Source organism: Ursus arctos, unplaced genomic scaffold (assembly GCF_023065955.2).
Source record: "Ursus arctos isolate Adak ecotype North America unplaced genomic scaffold, UrsArc2.0 scaffold_31, whole genome shotgun sequence".
Classification (NCBI taxonomy): Eukaryota; Metazoa; Chordata; class Mammalia; order Carnivora; family Ursidae; genus Ursus; species Ursus arctos.
This window is the reverse complement of record NW_026622997.1, coordinates 28,536,243-28,556,783: the sequence shown is the minus strand read 5'-3', so window position 1 is coordinate 28,556,783 and position 20,541 is coordinate 28,536,243. Positions and strand designations below refer to the sequence as shown.

The 20,541-nt window shown below is 44.2% G+C and overlaps 1 protein-coding gene across 15 annotated transcripts in view; it reads right to left on the bottom strand.

Annotated features, from left to right (window-relative positions):
- Positions 1-13,858: 13,858 nt before the first annotated feature.
- BRD2 (bromodomain containing 2) overlaps positions 13,859-20,541 on the bottom strand; it is a 12,039-nt gene continuing 5,356 nt past the window's right edge. For 10 of the 15 annotated variants that reach the window (XM_057304831.1, XM_057304834.1, XM_057304830.1 and 7 more), the window contains exons 3-12: positions 19,593-19,896; positions 18,852-18,989; positions 18,226-18,364; positions 17,924-18,138; positions 17,456-17,830; positions 16,811-16,939; positions 16,369-16,617; positions 15,978-16,243; positions 15,037-15,341; positions 13,859-14,837 (exon numbers count right to left, since the gene is read on the bottom strand). In XM_057304831.1, coding sequence (XP_057160814.1) covers positions 14,467-14,837; positions 15,037-15,341; positions 15,978-16,243; positions 16,369-16,617; positions 16,811-16,939; positions 17,456-17,830; positions 17,924-18,138; positions 18,226-18,364; positions 18,852-18,989; positions 19,593-19,896 — 2,491 coding nt within the window. In that variant the 3' untranslated portion in view covers positions 13,859-14,466. Of the gene's footprint in view, positions 14,838-15,036; positions 15,342-15,977; positions 16,244-16,368; positions 16,618-16,810; positions 16,940-17,455; positions 17,831-17,923; positions 18,139-18,225; positions 18,365-18,851; positions 18,990-19,250; positions 19,343-19,592; positions 19,897-20,541 lie in introns of those variants that run through there. The other 5 variants (XM_026482633.4, XM_044378249.3, XM_044378248.3 and 2 more) reach the window with 2 other exon arrangements.

The window sequence follows — 20,541 nt, the reverse complement described above, 5'->3', positions numbered from 1 at the left end:
TGTGCTGGAACTGCCTTCCTCTGACAACCAATCAGCATTTTACCTGTCTTCCCCTGAGTCCAAATTAAATGCCACCTCTGAGAAGCCTTCCTAATCCCAGGCCACAATATTTTGCTCATTCTCTCACTAGGACCTATGATACTTTGCCATGTGTCAGAGTTAGCTCTGTGTGTGTGTGTGTGTGTGTGTGTGTGTGTGTGTGTGTGTGTGTTCTTTTGCTGCTCCTCTACCAGAAGGCAAGGCTTTGTCTCATCTTGCCAACACCTGTCCTATTATCTGGAACACACTAGGATTAAAACATCTGTAGAGTTCTACTGAATTTCATTTTATTTACTGCAGAGTTAGCCTGTTGCCACTGTTCAGCAGCTGGTTTTAATAACAGTGGCTACCATTTACTGAATGTAATGTGCCAGGTCTTGCGGTAAATGCTTTTCATATATAGTGGGTTTGAATCTTGGTCCACAAAACCTAGAAAATGAGAGAAGTAGTAAATTTTTTTTAAAAGGTCTTAAATTGGACTCAAAACCAAACCTCTCCTCCATGAAACTGGTGGTAAATTCAACCTCAGTCGTGTTTGGGGTTTCCCTCTTTCATGGTTTTTCAAAGGCATGGACACAGCGCTGAGGCATCAGACAAGCCCCTTCTGTCTTCCTACATCTGTCCAGACCGGCTACCTCTAGGGTGCCTGGGTCTTAGTCTGTGTAGGTAGTCCTTTCGGAGTGGCAGCTTTACTGTTCTGCATTAGGCAGGGGACAGGGGCATTTTTGGTGAGGAGTGAGCCCCATTGCTTGGTAGGAGGACTGCACAAATGCACTACATGGACACCCTTCCTTTTCCCCGGAGGCTTCCCTATCTGCTTTGGTGCTGCAAGGGAATGGGGTTCTCTTAGGACCCACCGACCCTTGTGCCTTCCACAGTTAGGGAAAATCTCCCCTCTCCGCCTTGCCTTACTGCCACTCAAAGGCATTCCTCTGTCTCTCTCGCTAGTATAATGTCTAGGACACCTGGCATAATATCAAGCGTGCTTCAGGCTTTGGGAAATTCAAAGCTGGAAGAGGGAAGGTCTTGGAGGTGACACCTGCCATTGCCTTGTATCACAAACCTAAGTACAGAGAAAGAAAAAAGAAAAGAAAAGCACTATTCTGCCACCATGTATTCTTTCTTTCTTAGAATCAACTTGCAAAGTTAGAATAATTATACCCATTTTACAGAGGAGGAAACTGGGGTTGAAATTATACAACTTGCCCCAAGGTCAGACATCTAGAAAGTGGCTGGGAAGGTCTGTGTGACACTAGAGCCCAAGTTCCTTCTACTGCACCATCGCTGCTACAGCTAGCCTACAATTAAAATTTTTATGCAGTTATTAACACTATTGCTTTCATTATGACTATTATCTTTCCTTTATTGGGCACTGCCAATGTGTCAAGCAGTAGTCTGAACACCTTACATTTGTCAAATCCATTAGTCTGCACACTCAGCATGAAGTCCACTTGGCGTTTCTTAAACTATTCCATGAAACTCAAGTATTCCAAAGGCTGCTAATAATAGAATTAAAAATAAATAAATACAAGTAATATTTTTCTTCTAAAATATATTTTAGGAAGGCCTGGGTGTTTCAGTAGGTTAGGCGGCTGACTCTTGGTTTTGGCTCAGGTCATGATATCACGTTCCTGGGATTGAGCCCCAAGTCAGTCTCCATGCTCAGTGGGGGGTCTGCTTGAGGATTTTCTCTCTCCTTCTCCCTCTGCCCCTCACCCCACTCGTGTGTACACACTCTCTTTCTAAAATAAATAAATAAATCTTTTAAAAAATTAAAAGAAAATATATTTTAATATGTATAAGGAAATGTCAAACATGTAGTCTTTATTATATAGTCATCTGCCTTTTAAGACTGATATGCCATTTTTTGTAATAGAGAAAGATTGATAACGTATCTAGTAAGAGTGGAATATTTGAAAAATTATATGGTACTTCCATATAATTACTCGGAAGCTATTGGCAGAATGAGGAAGACCTCTTTGCTGGTATGGAGGGGTGTCTAGGAAGTCATGGAGAATGCAAGATACAAAGGAATTATATATTGTATGTGCTACCTTCAGGGTAAGAAAGAGGGGAGATACATATTTGCAAAAGGCCATACTGGAAAGATAAACCCAGAAACTGACAAAAATGGGGTCAGGGGTGGAGAATAGAGTTGAAGGAATGGCTTTGAGGACACAGGGATAAATGAATATTGACTTTTGAAACAGATGAATGCTCTACAACTTTTATAAAAATTAAACAAAAAAGACCCCTAAAATGTAAAACAAACAGAAACAACTAAACTGCACAGGGAAGAGAATTTAACTAATATTAGAAGACAGTACTATATGTCCTTAGTGGAATATATTCTAAGGACAAAAGGAACTATCAAAAACCTTAAATATCATTCAGTAGCTTCATTGTTAATAGTAATATTGTACTATTATTTTTGAAACTATGTTATGTATATTACAGGATAAAACAAATCAGTAATACTGATCTAATGTAATTAGGAACCAAGATTTTTTTTTTCAAAACCGAGACTTTTAATGTACAAAAAGAAAGAAAAAAGTAGCTGAATTAAAACACTAATATTATGGCTCCTGGGTGGCTCAGTTGGTTAAGAATCTGCCTTCGGGGGCGCCTGGGTGGCACAGCGGTTAAGCGTCTGCCTTCAGCTCAGGGCGTGATCCTGGCGTTATGGGATCGAGTCCCACATCAGGCTCCTCTGCTATGAGCCTGCTTCTTCCTCTCCCACTCCCCCTGCTTGTGTTCCCTCTCTCGCTGGCTGTCTCTATCTCTGTCAAATAAATAAATAAAATCTTTAAAAAAAAAAAAAAAAAGAATCTGCCTTCGGCTCAGGTCATGATCTCCGAGTCCTGGGATTGAGCCCATATCAGGCTCTCTGCTCAGCAGGAAGTCTGCTTCTACCTCTCCCTCTGTTCTTTCTCTCCCAAATAAATAAAATCTTTAAAGAAAAAGTTAAAAAAAATAAAATACTAACATCAAATTTTAATTAGAAGTGAATTTTAGGGGCGCCTGGGTGGCTCAGTTGGTTGGGCATCTGCCTTCAGCGTAGGTCATGATCCCGGGGTCCTGGGATCGAGACCCGAGTTGGGCTCCCTGCTCAACGGGAGTCTGCTTCTTCCTCTCCCTCTGCCCCTCTCTCTCTCTTTCAAATTAAAAAAAAAAAAAAAGAAACGTCAATTTTAATTAATGATTTATAAATATATAGATCTCCTAGTTCCAGTGGCCAAAAGAACCTGAAAGCAACAGTATCTCAGTAGCAAGGAGCATCCCAAGTGCACAGACTGTGGTTTCTAAATGCCCAGTAAAAGGAAATGGAGCTTTTTGGAGAAGTGAATGATTTCAGGTTTGGGTTAGGGAAAATACAGAGCAAACTTGTTTCAGCAAACAGGGAAGTGTTCTAAGGCTAATAGGGGCATGTCAAAAGAAAGGAGCAACCAACTTGAAGGGGGCACCCACTGGCCAAATTGGGCAATTTGAGCATAAAAAATGACTATAATTAACTTAAACACATCGAATATATGAAAACCCATGAATCCCTAATAATAACCAGATAAAGATAAAACAAACAAGCAATAACAATAACAAAACTTCTGCCACCGCTGTAAGTGATATGCTAATTCCCGACATGGAATATTGGTACTTAAAGAAAACAAGAATATATCGTGAGTTTTCAGAAGGAACTATGGTGCCATTGATGAGAAAATTTCTCCCTTTTGCATGTCTGTCAGCCAATAAATGTAGAAGAAATAATAGAATTAGAAAATCAGTGTTTTGCCACTCTAACATGGTCACTGGTTCAGGGGAGGCATCGCTGATGTTAAAACCATTAGGACAGGGGCGCCTGGGTGGCTCAGTCGGTTAAGCGTCTGACTCTTGATTTCAGCTCAGGTCATGATCTCAGGGTAGAGAGATCCAGTCTTGTGTCCGGCTTACACTATAGAGTGTGGAGACTGCTTAAGATTCTCTCTCTCCCTCTCTCTGGGCCTTCCCTCTCTGCCTGTGCTCTTTCTCTCTCTCTCTGAAACAACAACAATAGCAACAACAACAACAACAACAAAAGCAAGAGAACAGTTGATGGGGAGCCAATGAGTCACATCATGGCCAAGCATCATGCCCATAGATTCTTTGCTATTGACAACAGGGAGAAAGTATCTCTACAGAAGAGAGAGATCTGGCTGTCAGCATTTCAACTCAGCGATCGAATGTGGCCTCATCAATAATGGAATAACAAGACAGTAATCCCATATGCCTCCTGAGGTGATGAAAAGTAAGGTACATGGCATCACCTATGAAGAACTATTGCCCAAAATCTTTCAACTGAATATAATCAAGTCTTTAGTCCGAAGTTCTGGTTTATAGAAATATATTGGATAGAGGAGTAAGCCAAGTGAAAACCATGAAGAAAGGATCATACAAATTCGAAATGTGAAATATTCTACAAGACAACTGGCCTGGTCTCCTTGAAAAGACAATGTAAAAAAAGATGGGGGGTAAGGGGGTATTTGAAGAGACCTAGAGACACTACAGTGGGTGATTCTTGTCCACATATTCAGGGAAAAACGAATATAAAGACATCTGGGGGAAATGGGGAAATTTCAATATGGACTGGGCAATCAACGATATTAGACAATTATTTTCAGTGTTGTTTAGTATGATTATGGTACTGTAGTTACATAGCAAGACATCGTTATGCTACAGCATTTAGAGATGAAGTGCCATGAGGAATTTATTTTGAAACGGATTCAGATACCTGTACAAACACACATAATTGAAACAAATATGGCAAAATCTTGACAGACGTTGAATCTAGGTTGCTCAAGTATTCTTTGTAATTTTTCCAGCTTTTCTGTATGTTTAGAATTTTCATAATAAAAAATGTGTGTGTGTGTGTTTATAATCCTATGCCATATTTGAAAATAGAAAATTAAATGAGACGTAACTGGATTCCTGAACCCATGAGTTAATGTATGTCACCTATTGAATACTCCTCTGGAATAGATATTTTATAAATTTAAATATAAGTAATTTTAAAATTTTGTTCTTTGGTTTTAACTAAAATGAATAAGTATGGTGTAATGCCTCTAATATTCTGTTCCATTACATGATTTTTAAATTTGCACATAAGATTTGATCATTTCTTCTAGCAGTTTTTTCATTTGTGGGTTCAAAGCATTTGAATCTCATTTAATCTTGGGAGCCCTACAATTGCTTCATCAATGTTTTGTCCTTTAAAAAACATGTCCTGGGGACGCCTGGGTGGCTCAGTTGGCTAAGCATCTGCCTTCAGCTCAGGTCATGATCCCAGGGTCCTGGGATTGAGTCCGGCGTTGGGCTCCCTGCTCAGTGAGGAGCCTGCTTCTTCCTCTGACTGCCGCTCCCTCTGCTTGTGCTCTGTCTCTCTCTCCCTGTCTTGAATAAAATAAAATCTTAAAAAATAAAAAAATAAAAAACATGTTCTGTGGTCAGAAGTTACTAAAACATTGTCTATAGTCATGTCAGGGACACCAAGAATAAATTGAACTGTAAAAATATTAGAATGATTTGTAATTTTGTACTTTTCTCCACGTTTGAGATATTATTGTCAATCCCAATCAGAAAACAGACAAGATTAATTTAAAAAATAGTCAAAAGGAGAAGGCACAAAGTTTCCAAAATCCTACAAAGTTCTTGTAATTTTTATTTCCAGTCTATAATTTTTGTCATCCTTTTTCTGTCCTTCTTACCTGGTCAGTACAAGCCCAGATATTCCCCATCCCACACTTCACTGTCATGGGCCTGTCCACCTTGTCACAGCACCCATGTCCTTCACCAGCCACCTCCTGGTTCCCATAGGCCTCCTCCTTCATCAAGGTTCCAGTCTGTAAGCCAAGCCTGAAGGCATGGTTAGGAGGGATGACAGATATAAAGAGTCACCATTCAGATATTACTCAGTCCAAAGAGAATAATTTCTACTCAGCCTGGGTGCTCTTTACACAGCAAAACTATCACTGGGAATTCCCTCACCTATATTTGTGGAACAAGGTGGTTTCATTTTGTCTAAGTGTCTTCACACTTCCTAGTAGTTCTTTAGTTAAAACTCAATCACTTGTGAAAAAATTAATTTTCTTTTCTTTTTTTTTTTTTTAAAGATTTTATTTATTTATTTGACAGAGATAGAGACAGCCAGCGAGAGAGGGAACACAAGCAGGGGGAGTGGGAGAGGAAGAAGCAGGCTCACAGCGGAGGAGCCCGATGTGGGGCTCAATCCCATAACGCCAGGATCACGCCCTGAGCCGAAGGCAGACGCTTAACCGCTGTGCCACCCAGGTGCCCCCAAAATTAATTTTCTACAGCATGGAGGGAACTTGGACAGAAGCTACATTTAAAAAGGTATAGATATGACTGGTGATAGAGATGTGTGTGTGTGTGTGTGTGTGTGCCCACGTGTTTATCTCCAGCCTTATTCTTTAGTTTAGGTTGGTGGAGTTAATATCTGAATGTTTTTTTCTGGGTGTTATTAAAATTTCACTTGCAAATTCTTTTCTTGTTTATATCCAGAATATAACCCAAAACTTCCGGTATAGAAGAAAGAATATAAGCTTTGAAATCAGCCTTATCCTATCTCACTAACTAATATGATCTTCGTATGCCCATTAAGTTAGAGTTTCCCCATCATAAAAATAAGAACAATAACATAAGTGTGATAGAGATGTTGTGTGCACTGAAAGAGGTAACTACGAGAAGTGCCCATCAAAATACCTGGCCGTTAGCAAGAGCTCAGCAACTGTCAATTGCCTTTTCCTCGCTTTCTCTCAGACTCTGCAGAAGCAAGTTCTTTTCTGTTTTATTTTCTCCCTTATTTGGAAGTAGACTTCCCCACCCACAGAACTGCTCTCTGAACCAGCCTCTTAGCCCCAGGCTGCTCCCTGGCTTGCTCGCCCAGGGTTCTCTCTGCACTCAGGGTTTTCTTCTGGCAAGGTCATTGGTGAAATCACTGTGGGGCTCTTGCAGGGTCTATTTGCAAGACCAAAGGCAGCGATGGAAAAGCAGGAGAATACTGGGGAATCAGTATATTATGTATAAATGGCAGCGGGAGATGGATTCAAGAACAGCAAGTCAGTGGGTTTGGTCTCTGTGGTTGGAATGAGGTCCAGAAAAGGATGCAGAATTTTAAGGGGGAAGTCTAAGCAGAGGTTCATGGCCAGTCTCAGCACCAGGTTGCTGTCTAGACCCCAGGGAACTGGGGGCCAAGTAAGGAGAATTCTTAATGAAGGCAGTGGGTGAACCAGAAACCTGATATAGAAACCAAAGGGCATAGAGGGGTTGAGTAGCACTTGTTCTTTCTCAAATCAAGAGAATAGAACAAAATGTTGTGGGAACCATGGATCTGGGAGAACAACCATCATTCTGTGTCCCATTGAAGATCATGAGGTTTCTCTCTGAGAGGGATGGAGGCCTTCTTTGCCCCCTATTAGTAACTTTTCAGCTTTCGTTTCCCTGGAGTTAGAGTTAAAAGCACACATGCAAACTTAGAAAACCTTAAAAACTGGTTTTGTTTCTGTTTTCATTTTTTTGAGAGAAAGAAGGAAAGGGATGGGTGAAACTATCTCCTTTTTTCAGCAACTCTGGGTGAGAAGCAGAGACTAGGCAGGAGGATAGGTAATAACCATTTCTGGAGGAACTCTCCGTGTCTCTACAACCTGCCTCAATGGGGAAGCCAGTTCCAACTTACACACTGCAGAAGAGGAGAAAGTATTCATTGACTGAGCCCTACTACATTCTCATGGTCTCGGAAATCATAGCAGCAGCTCTGAGGTCTGAAAGTTGAACTGATTGAAGAGTACTTTATAACTCTCTTCTTTCAAGCCAACACCTGGCAAAAATTCTCATCCCTGGAGAATAGATTCCTTTTTCTACTCCAACCTCAAATCAAACATTAGCTTACCTGACGAGAGTAGCAATACGCTTGTTTGGTAAACACACATGAGGAATCTTATGCATAAATGTTTGCTAGTTCCTCTTACTTGCACAGTCTGCTATGCTTATCTTGGCCACCTTAGGCTGATGTGAGGCCTCACTGCAAGTGACAGGCCTGGTACCCCAGGGAGGGAGGGCTCCTGGCATGGTGGGAGCAGGGCAGGGCATGAGGGGAGAAGGTGGTTGATGGAGCCCCGAGACAACATACTATAGCAGAAAGACATGGACTTTGGAACCAATGATTCAGGCCCAGTTAATATACCTCTGTTAGCCTCTGCTTTCTCTTCTATTATGTAGGCATAATAGAATCTAATGATGAATTAAATGTTGTGAGAATCAGGAGATGATGTATATAGCATAACAAGCATAGGGTCTGGAAAATAAAAAATGCCTAGAATATGTTAGTTCTTACTATCTCCCTGCATGGCCAAAGTGATGAAGTCTCCCATTTGTGAGGTGACCGCTTGTCCCCATTTGCCTGAGATTTTCCCATATTTATAGCTAAAACTCATCAATCCTGGACAAGCCAGGGGTGGGTGGTTACCCTACATTTACCACACCTTGAGGATACGCCCGTCCATACCTCAGCACCCAGCCCGCTGGCCCCACGGCAGAGCTGATGAGTCTTCTGGTGGGATCTGTGCTGAGGTACCTGGGATGGATGCAAAGACCAAGAGGTAGTGTAACCATCATTTATGCTTAAATTTAAATTGTTTCCCCAGGCACTGGGCAGATTAAGGTTGTAAAGAACAAGACACAGTTCCTGCCTTACAAAGGAGCTATAAGAGACATAAAAGTACAAGGGGGCAAAACTGAGGAGGAAGTGCTCAAGTGTGAACTGAAAAATTGAAGTGGTCTAATTGTTCATAGGGAGAGCCTTCCAAGGCTGATGAAGAACACAGCCACAACAGAGAGGTCACTCTAACTCAATGCTGGACGCTCCCGCTGGAGTCTGGAGGCAGGGGAGTGGTTACATGGGGAGGGCCAAGGGCATCGTTAGAAGCTCAACGAAGTCCTTCGGAAAGTGTGTCACAGGGGATGAAAGGACAGTTGGAAAGGTCTTTATAGTGGAGGTAAATTGTTCTTGGAGATTATGTAGGATTTGCTGTTGGGGAAAGAGGCTATTCCAGGCAGAGAGGATAGTGTGTGTCAAGGCCCAATGGCGCTAAACAGCAGGGAGAATCTGGGAAGGCCTATCTTTCGCTCTGAGTTGAGAGCAGAGTTCAAGGAAGGGCAAATGAGAAATATAACCTTGTAGACGTGACAAGGGTAAGATAGAGGCCTTGCAAAGGAGTTTAAACCTGAAGGGTAATAAAAGCAACACGATCGGATTTCTTTCCTGAAGGATCTCTCTGGCAGCTACAGTGTGGGGGATGGTTACGGTGGAAATGAGCCTGTGGACAGAAGACTGGTGAGCAGAGTTGTGACAGTCCAGCCTGAAGGGGGCGCTGACGGGAGAGGAATGGAGGAAGGCTCAACAGGCCTTGAAGGGTGAACAAAGAAGGGGAGAGCGAGGCGGAGAAATCTAAGCAGATCACTAGGCCCCAGTTCCAGGAACTGGGGGAATGGCAGTACAGTAATGATCCTGGCTGAGCTGCTCATTTACTGTAGAACTCTTCCTGGGCTGCTCGGTTAGCTTCCTCATCCATAAGAGGGTGCTTGCTCGGTACCTAACTCCTGGAGTTTTTGAGGAGGACTTGCCTGCAAAGGCACTCGTAAGTGTCTGGCACATTAGTGAGTTCTGTATCAGTGCTTGTTACATAAATAGATAACTCACAGAGGCACATATGTGGGAAAAGATGGGATCGTTTTTGGACATGTGCTGAGTGCTAGGAACTCCTGGGACATCGCCATTTGGCAGTTGAAAAGAGACTTGGAACTTTGGAGCAAGGTCTGGCCAGAGACAGATTTTATGGGTGGGAATTGCCTCCAGAAGAATGGGTAGAATTGCTTATAAATGTACAAATAAGGAGAAGGGGACCAAGGAAGGTAACATGAGAGACGACAACATCTCATGGAAGGCTGAGGTAGAGACTTCTGAGAAGCCCACTAAGAGGGACTGTCTGAAAAGTAAGAGAGCAAGGGATGCTTCAGAGGTAAGGCAGATAAGGACCTCTGTGTCATAAGAGTGAAGCTCGTGTTTCCAGAGTTGAAGTATAGGGAAGTAAGGAAAGAAGAACCAAAAGTTGGGAGGGTACGCACAAAACTACCTGAAATAGACGTGAGGAAGTCATGGGTAACTTGCTCACCAGGTGGCGCCAAAGACATCTGAGACTCTGCACAAGTGCCTCGCCCTGGGTCGGGGTAGGGGTGGGGTGGGCCTGCCTCTTTCCTTCACTCCCACCTCAGCCAGGTGGCATTCCTTCAGTGAACAAACTACTAAATTTCCACTACTGGAAAGCTCTGGGACTCCAAGGGATACAGAGATATTTACAACTCTCCTCTTCTGCGGTGTGTGGAGAATAGTCCCACCCATTTTATCTCCTACATGGTTTTCAAATGTATCTATTCTTCACCTACATTGCTGCCTCTCCATTCCAAACCACTATCCTCGCCTGTAGAACATGCTTTTTAAATCATCACTCTTCATCCCTTCTCGATGTCCCACCAACCCAAAATGATCCTTTCCACTGCAATTTTTTCAAAGGATGTGTCTCCTAGCACCCCACCAGCCCGCAGTATTGGAATTCTGGGGTCATAGTTCCTGGAGCCAGACTGCTGGGTTCGAATCCCACCCACTCACTAGCTGTGCTGCAACTTCGGGCAAGTTCCTTAACCTGTCCTGCGCCTCATTTCTTCATCCGTTAAATGGAGATTAGACCTACTTCATAGGACTATAATGAAGACAAAATGAGTTGTTCTCCGTATACTCCTTGGCAAAGTAAGTGCTCAATAAATGTGAGCTATAATTAATTTTTAGGATAAGAATTCAAATCCTTATCATGGCTAAATGCTCTCCTTGGTCTAGCTCTGCCTTTCTGGCCTTACCTGGAAGCACTCACCCTTTCATTCTTGCTGCTTCAGCACCACCTACATTCTGGCAGCTTACCTCCACTATTTTTCCTGCAATGTTCACTCCCCCTCCCCCTGGATACAGCCCAACATACTTACTCATCTTTCTGAGATCTGTCAGAACAGATCTGATATTAGATCTCTCAGATAAGAACCCTCAAAGCTCATAAAATCTTTGCATGTTGCGGAGCTAGAAATACAATTTTTATTAAAAACTAATGCTGTCCCCCCACCAACCCCCCCCCCCCCCCACATAAACTATGGGGGCAGCAAGCTGTCTCATTAAGTGCTGGAGACGAGCAAGTGAGATTTTGCAGAGCTCGAACTACTTATGATCCAGGAAAGGGGAAAGCAGCAAAGATGTGAGATCCTGGGAGACATCAGATCAGTTCCCTACCACCATTCCCACATCCCCTTCCCCGCTCTGCTACAGTCCCTCTCACTGCTCAGGAAGACCGCTCTCAAGGTTACTTTGGGCAAGATCCAAAGAATAATTCCAATCAAAATTGTCCTCAGGGAATCCAAGAGCAAAGTTGGCAGGGGCTGGGACTGGGATCCACACATTGGCATACAATAAGGATTAAGTGTCTGAGAAAACCAAGTCATGCCTTCATCTTGGAGACCATCCGCACTGTGTACCATGAGAATTAAGAACTCAAAGAGCAGGCTTCATGAGGGTAGGGCTTGTTCTCTAACTTTACCCCCACACCCCCAACTTAGCAGAGCTTAGCAGTGTCTAGGTCTATTGACCTAATCTGTTAAAAGGCAACCAAGGAAACTCCATAAAATGTGACTGAATAAAAAAGGTCCCGCAGGAGACATTAGAGGAGAAAATGGCATGAGGAAGAGGCAGTGGAAGCCATGGTTTCAAGAGCTGGGAAGAGCATGGGAGGGATACCCACAGGATCCACATTTGTGTCCCGCTTGACGGGCTACTAGTTACTTTGGAAGACAGTAACTTCAATCGAGGTAGCAGTAGCACTCAGACTCCCCAACTACTACCATGCCTAAAGGGTATGGGATGGAGTAAAGCTGGGGCTTGGACCAGTAAATTCGACTAAGTGAAAGAAAAAGTACATCAAAAGACAGACTGGCTCAAGCTAAAGCAAGGGTCAGAGATGACAGCAAGGACTCTACCAAAAAATTGAGTCTCAGGAAATCCATGTACACTTGAAAGTGGCCAGGTGTGGCAGCGTGAGAGGTGTGATGCAGGTCCGGAGCCACTCTTTCCATCTCATGCTGTTCTGCAGTCAAGGGGATGGGCTACGCTGCCTTTTCTTACAGCATTTGTTCTCAACTTATACTAGATTCTGTAACTAGCCTCCTCCCAAACTAATTCAAACTTTGTATTTTTTGAAATGAGATGTAATCCTGGACATACAGACATGCATCTGACTGAAATTGTAACATGTAATCATTCAATTCTTGTTCCACCCCCACAACAAATTCTATTACAAGTATGTCCAAGTTTTCAATTCTTTCATTTTGAGAGAAAGAACAAGCAGGGAGTGGCAGAGGCAGAAGCAGACACCCCACTGAGCAAGGAGCCTGATGAGGGGCTGGATCCCAGGAACCCAGGGTTATGACCTGAGCTGGAGGCAGACGCTTGACTGACTGAGCCACCCAGGCTCCTTCCAAACCTTTTCTATCATCTTTCTCAAGAAAATCAGAGCTGAAAGTTCAAGATTCACTCCCTGAGTTCTACAATTAACTTGGGCCAAAAGCCAAATCAGGTTTCTCTTTCCAAGTTAAGGGCTTTCCAAAAAACCTACCAAGTGGTTCCCAGCCCTGGTTGTGCATTACTATCTCCCGAACTTTCAAACATTATTGCCCAGGCCCCAATTTAATGAGAATTCATAAAGACAAAATGCTGAAATTGCAGTATTTTTAAAAAAGCTTTACTGGAGCCCTAATACATGGTAAGGGTTGAAAATCCCTGCTAGTCTAAATTCTTGCTTCCAAAATCTTCCATATCCAAACCAGATTCCACCCTGTTTCTGGCAACATTTAGAGCAGAATAGACAGTTTTCTCTACATTAACAATTCCCAGCTCTTATTTCAAAGGTCAAGTTTTCTACAATGGTCTGACATACTATGCTAAAATACTTTTGTGGCCAGTCCCCAGTTTCAGAACCCACATCCCAGCCCTTCTCTCCTCAGCAAGGGGTTACATTTATTGAGGTTAGTTTTTGTGATCTGCATTTGGCAAAAATTGCTGGATTATGTTGTTAATAAACTGCAGGGCTCTGTAAATCTGGAATTTGAGGCCAAAGCTTACAAAGGAAAGCACAACTGCCTTCTCGGATGCAGAACACAAGAAGTACCTGTCAGTCACCTTCCATCCTTTTCACGAGCATGTTCAGGAGACAATCCACACAGGAAAAATCTCAAAAACCTATCTTGTCTTGAGTCCTAAACTTGATTAAGGTATCAACGAACCAGAGTGTTTAACTTTCTCTATTTAAACCGGAGCAGCAGTGCCTGGGTGGCTCAGTTAAGCATCCGTTTCTGCTCAGGTTGTGATCTCAGGGTTTCGAAATCGAGCCCAAGTCAGGCTCCGTGCTCAGCCTCTCCCTCCACTTGTGCTCTCTTAAATAAATAGATCTAAAACAAAACAAAACCAAACCACCCCCAAACCAAGGTTATTTTGAAGGATTCATTTTACAAAGCAGGTGAACTTACATTTTATCACCACAGCAACAGCCTACTGGTTTAAAAACTAAGACAACAACCCAACTATAAGAGCTCATCTTTTCTCACTTCAGGACTATTTTCCTCAAAATTTTATTATGTTCCTTTTAAAACACTACAAAGCAAATGTTATTAAGGTAACTCAAAATTTGAATAATATTTTCTTTATTTACAAGTTAGAATCAACAGACAAAGAAAGACAATCCAGGGGACCAAATGGGGAGATGACTGAAACCCCCAGGGGCCCCAAATGGAGCAGAAGGAAAAGGGAAAACAGAGTAGAAAAAAAAAGTCAACGTAAAAAAAGAGCTCCCCCTTCTTCCCTCCCCATGGAGGCTGAGGGGACCAGGGCCCCATACTCCTCAGCCTTACCTAGCTTAAAATAAATTAAAACAAACAACCTCAAAACAGGGCTTTTACAAGTGAACAGGGCAGCCATGGCCTCAGGTAACCCTGTATCAGGGCCTTTGCTCACTCCCACCCTGTACCCCTGCCCCGCCCCAGTCATTTTGAATGGGGGCTCTATGCCCAAGAGGTCACTCTCAATGGGGCTGGGAACTCAATCTTATTTTGTCCATTTAAGTCCCTCCTTCAGTAAATGTCCCTGCACCCCTCCCCCCTGCAGAGCCAGCTCTCCTACAGTGGGGGGAGGGGGGATGAGATGAGGAAGTGTCACAGCAAGGGGAGGAAGGGGCAGGGCAGGGTGGTCTAGGGGTCCGGTCCTGCGGAGCCTCCTGCCCCATCTGGCCTGGCCCCTTAGCCTGAGTCTGAATCACTGGTGTCTGAAGAAGAGGATGATGAAGAGGAGGAGCTGGAATCGGAGCTGGAGCTGGAAGCGCTGAGGCGTGACACTGCTACTTGCTGTGCTGACGAGGACTCGGTTTTCTCACTTGCTGCAGAACAAGGTTGAAGGTTAAAGCTGTACAAATCTGATCTCCATTTGTCAAGGAAAGAATCAAGAGAGGGGGATGTAGTTAATTTGTAGTAGCTTACAGGGTACTCACCTTTCTTGGGGGGCTTTTTGGTGGAATTGAGCTGCCCGCTAACATCTTGTAACCGCTTTTCTAGTTCCCGCTTCTTTTCCAAAGCCAGCTCCTCCTTTGTCTTTCCCACAGGTTTCTTAATGGCTAAAAAATCAAACATTCCAAGTCTAAGACTGCCATAAGCATATAGTTTCATTGTACCTGTTAACCACCATGTATCCCTCTGCCCCAGGAGCTGACAATCAGAAGAGCATCAAACACACCCTACTACCCCTTTCTAAACTGTCGCCAGAACTGCTCAGGGACTGCTGGACTGATGTGGGGAAAGTCACTTCATACTCACTATAGGGCTTCCGAGGTTTCTTTCGTAGACAGGAGAGAACATAGCGCTCAAGCTCTCGAAGCGTGGATGGCTTGAGGGTTTCAAAATCAATCTCAATCTCTTCTGGGTTTGAGTCACGCAAAGAAGGCTCCCTGGCCTGGATTATGTGCACAACTCGGCCAAGTTTCTCCCCAGGTAATTTGTTGATGTCCAAACTCAACTGCCGCTTTTCATCATAACTCATGGGTCTGCTTTCTTCCTCCTCCTCTGAATCATAGCCTGTAGGCAGGGCAGGTGGGGCTGTCTTTGCGGCCTTTTTGGGCAGTCTATAGGCAAAAAAATTTTTGTCAGGGAAGCATCACTAACCTCTCCCAACACATTCCCACTGTTTAATCCAGTAATCTGAATTTCCTGCCAGAGTAATGCTTCGGTTTTCCTGTAAGGTAAATGGGTGAGCCAACTGGAGAGGAGATACTACAAACACTCCTCAGAACAGACCTTCTCACATGCTAAGCACTTACTATCTATTTAGGCTTTGAGAACTAGATACTGGTATAATGGCCTGAGTCCATCTTTTTGCTCCCTGAAAGACTCTAACCCACCCCATCATGGAAAACACAAGACAAACTGTACAGATTTATTGGTGCAGACAGAAGGGACAGACAAACTAGGGGACAAATGTGGCTTGCCACTAGTTTCTGTGTAAGTTTTATTGGAATAATCCTACCCATGCTTCCACAAGCTCTACAGCTGCTTTCACACTACCTCACCAGAGTTGAGTAACTTTGAGAAGCTCTACGGTTCTCAAAATCAAGTGTTTGTTACCTAGCCAATTACAGAAAACGTTTGCTGATCTCTAGTTTAGAGAAAACTTTGCAAGGACTGAGAGAAACCATTCTCCCCCTGGACGCTGTGTAATAATAGCCAAGTTCGTCTCTGCTTCCTAACCTCTTAGAACTTACTTGGTGCCACTTCCTCCAGAAGGTCCAAAGCCAGGGGGGCCTAGTGCAGCAGCACTGCCACCCCCACTGCCACTTGCTTTCTTGGACTTCTTGGGCTGAGATGGACGGGGTGCCCGAGGTCCCTTGTCATCTTCATCAACCCCAGCTCGGCCTCGATGCTTCTCTGCCTTCCGTTTCTTCTTTTTCTCTTTTTTTTCTCTCTTCCGCTTTGGCTTTGATATTGGGCCTTGGGACAGGGCAGCCAGTTGTTCATGTACTGCTCGAAGCTGGAAACAAAAGAATCAGCTATATAATGAGAAAAATAAAGTAGAATAAAAAGGAGTAAGAGAAAAAAATTAGGGCAAAGACAAGGCATGACCACTTTACAAAATAAAACTAAGTGACAAAATACCTGTTCCTGTAGTTCAGCCAATCTATGAGCCCTTTCTTCCTCAGAGTCAGAGCTTTCACTCTCTTCTTCTTCCTCTTCATCCTCGTCTTCTTCCTCTTCTTCCTCAGAAGAGCTCTCACTGCTGCTTTCCTCGCTGGAGGACTCTGAAGACGATTTGGCCAACCCAGGTGGCAAGGCAGTAGAGACTGGTAAAGGCCCTGGTTCCAGTGGTTCATCTGGCATCTTGGCATAACGGAACTCAAACACATCCTAGGAAGACACACACCCTCAGAACCATGCTAGTCAACACTGCCCCGATTACACCCAGCCACCTGGTGGTATAGTACAGCTCTAATTTACAACCATGCATACTAGGAGATCCTTGCAATAAGGTGGTATAGCAAAGAACAAAACCTCTCTACCCAGACCCATTTGGTCTTCAAATTCCAACTCTGACACTCACCTGTAGCTTTCGTGCCATGGCCACAACATCGTGGTCTGGGGGATTGTACTTATAGCAGTTGGAGAACATAAGCCGCACATCAGCAGCAAACTCCTGTGCATCCCGGTAATCACGATTCTCCATCTTCCGCTGCAGAAGGAGGCAGCATCAGAAGCTGCACAGGCAGGGAGACTCACCTTTCCCTGCCAACCCCAGACACCGCAAGAGTAGCCCTCTCTTGAGAGCACAGTAGGGATGACCTTAAAGATCTATGCCCTGGGGTTCAAGTTTGAAGTCAAAGGAATTTGGGTGGGTTGAAGAAATATCTACGTCTAGAAAAAAAAACCATTTCTAAGTGATAGGGGTGGGTGGCCTCTGACTATCCTTCCAACCCCTTACTCCCCTAACCCAATGCTCCCAGTAAGCAGAACTTAAACATACATGAGTAGTATTGCTCTGAAAACAAAACTCACCATACAGTTTCAAACTCCAAAAAATACAGACTCAATTGTTAAGTACTTAACCTTCTGTCCCATTACCGTTTCGTAAAAATAAAATACCAAGAATCAAGATTGCCGTGTGCCCATAAGAAGTGACTGATTGTTTTATTGAACCCAAAGTTCCAATCACTGCCTGAGCATCCCATCTGCCCCATGCAGTGGGTACCTTGACAGTGCTGAGGTCCATGGGGTGCTTAATGATGTCATGGTAGTCATGCAGGCCAAGAGCAGAAGCGTCCACTGGTTTATAGAAAGGCCAGGCATAGGCAGCATGCTTCTTAGAGAGCAACTCTTTTAAAATGCCATTGCAATGTTTTAACTGTTCTGATAGCTTTCCTTTCTTGGAGCTCTGGTGTTGCTGCTGAGAGTCAGGCAAGTCTTTGCGTGGGGGCTTGATGGGGCGGCCACTCTCTCTACGCATAGGGGGAAGACGTGCTGCCTTGGGCTCAAGACTCCCAGGGGGGCTAGCTGGGGAACCCGGAGCCAGGATGGCTGTAGGGGTAGGCGTGGTGGTATCTGCTTTCCGCTTTACGCCTTTTTTCTGCAGAGAAAAACAAGATGCGATCCTTTTAGGGTCCACCTCATCCAAGACCTTGCCCTTCCCACTGCCCAAAAGAAATCCACCCATCAGTACCTTGGCAAGGGGCTGGGCTGGGGGAGCTGCAGAGACAGCAAGGAGCGGGGGTCCAGCAGAGTGTAAGGTCTTGAGAAGGGGAGAAGAGATGACTGACGGGTGGGGAATGTTGAGGACAGTGGTAGGTATCTCAGGTGGTGGAGTATATAGGGCTGTGTGAGACACAGAAGAAACAGCAGGCACCTGATGGGCACTGGTGACGCTGCCCTGGAGTGCTGGAAAAAAAGGGGGGAGGAAAAAAAAGGTTAGTTCTATTACCCTCCCCATCTTGTCTCCATTAGAAAAACTGTAGCTCTTCCTACCTGCCAGTTTGGCCCCCTTCTTGTGGCTGTTCTTAGGGATGGTCACCACGAGCTCTTGTTCTTCTTGTGGCATCGATGCCACTTTCTGTAGGAAGATCTTTTCCAATGTTTGTGCCATTAGGACAATATCATCAGTGGGCTACAGAAAACACAAAACAAGATTCAAATGCCAGCTAAAGGCAGACAAAACATTTTTCTCTGAGGAGTTCCTAGTCCCAAGTATCACCATCACCCCCTCAGACAACTTTGTCATCAAGTACTGAAAATTACCTATACTGGGCCACTTAGTTCCATGTCCTCCCCTAATTGTCCCTCAAAATGCAATAAAGAAAAAAGTTCAAAGAAAATGAGACTGTCAAGAATACATTCTGCTCTACTCAGCTCTCTCTAGATTTCTCTTGAGAAACAGGGCCACCATCCCCAAATATGAAAATGTTCTACTAAATAACCTTTAACTCCAGATCTCTGAAGCCACATCACTGTTGAGTGGTATCCCTTGGAGCTCAGATTTTCTGGATCCAACCCACTTTGAGAACACCTTCAAACATTATACCAACAAAATATCTAGCAGCAACAGAAGCACGGTCTCTCTTCATCTACTAATGAACCCACACAGAAAAACTCACCTTGTTGTAGATGTAACAATTGGTGAACATGGTGTTAAAATCCTGCATACACTCTGAGGCAGCCCAGTAATAGTTGTTTTCAAGTCTCCTCTTAATAGTGCCCATATCCATAGGCTGTTTTATAATTTTGTGATAGTCCTAAAGAAAGAAAGACTTATCAGAACCACTGAAAAATAAATGCCATTTTTCCTAAACTACTGACCCCAGCAAACACACACGCACATACACACCCCCTATGTGTCTTGTGTAGTCCCTATACTGCGGCCCCAATTAAACTAAGGACAAAAAAAAAAAAAAAAAGGAATGGGATTCTTAACACCCGTTGGGAGGCCCCTGGTGCCTTTCTCTAACCACCCACCTCCCATCCGCTCTGCAAGGTTTCCCATCCTGTGACATTACCTCTGGGGCTGGCTATCCATGGGCTGCATGAGGGAGAGGAAGAAGCTAAGAATTTTGGCCACCGTGGTCCTCTCCCAACCTGGGGTGGGAATCTGTAAAATGGAGCCAGGGCACAAAAGTTAAGGAAGGACACATGGAGGGCACAATGAGAGATGCCAAGATAGCAAGCGGTTGGATCAATAATCACAAAGGGCCAAGAATCCAGAAATCTGGTGGCTATCTGCCCTACGGGGGAAGAGATGGGAAGTCCCTAGGGGCCGCAGCACCTATACTAAGCAGCCCACCTCCACTCACACACATTCTTCATTCCCAATACCTCCCCACTCCAATATGCCTACTCACCGGCAGACCCAATTTGACGGCATCCACAGGCTGCCTGAAGGGCCATGCAAACTGATGTTTCCACAGCGCCTTCATAACCACCTTGTGCAGATATTGCAGCTGGTTGGTAACCCGTCCTGGCTTTTTGGGATTGGACACCTCCGGGGGTGGTGGGTTGGCAGGGGTCAGTTGTAAAGCCGGCACTGAAGCCATTGTGGGGCTCTCAAATCCCTCATACAACAGAGAGGGCTTTCGAATCCTCTTCCCTGGAGCTGCTGCCTCTGGGCCCAGCCCCAGTAACCCTGCATTCCCCTCCCCAGGGAGCCTGTGAAATGGGAAACATAATTAGATGTGGTAATTTCACAGAAATCATAAGTGCCACTTACACTACATACACAATAAATCCAGACCTGGAATTTATAAGAAATAATCAAGCTTATAGAAGTCAAATTTAACTACAACTAGTATCCAAACAATATGTGGAGCTTTTGTTCTTGCCTCCCCCCCCCCCCCCCGTTTCCCTGTTTTTAGTACACCTATCCAGATCCCACCTTCTGGACTCTGACAGACTCTATCATCTGTAGTTCCCTTTAAAAATAAAACAAAGTCCTAAGATGGTTTCTTGTAAAGCACAGCATAGCATCTGAGAACCACAAGCTTTACAGGATGGAACTTAAACAAAATGGGTGGAGCAGAGCAGCTCAAGCCCCAAGCTTCTTCCTCACTAGGGGCTAAGTGGTTGCCATGGTGGTTGAGCCTGAGGGAAGCCAGGGAAGAGAGGAAGGGAACAAAATAGGGAGCAGATTTCATAAAATACTGATGAGACACGTAAAAATCCATCTGGGCATAAGAAAACACACCACCATCCTCCCCACAAGCTCTGCTTAATTTAAAGCAGAGAATGAATCAGAAATCTAACGGAAAACCTTACCAACTTAAAAAAATTTTCAGACAAGAGAGCATTTGTCTG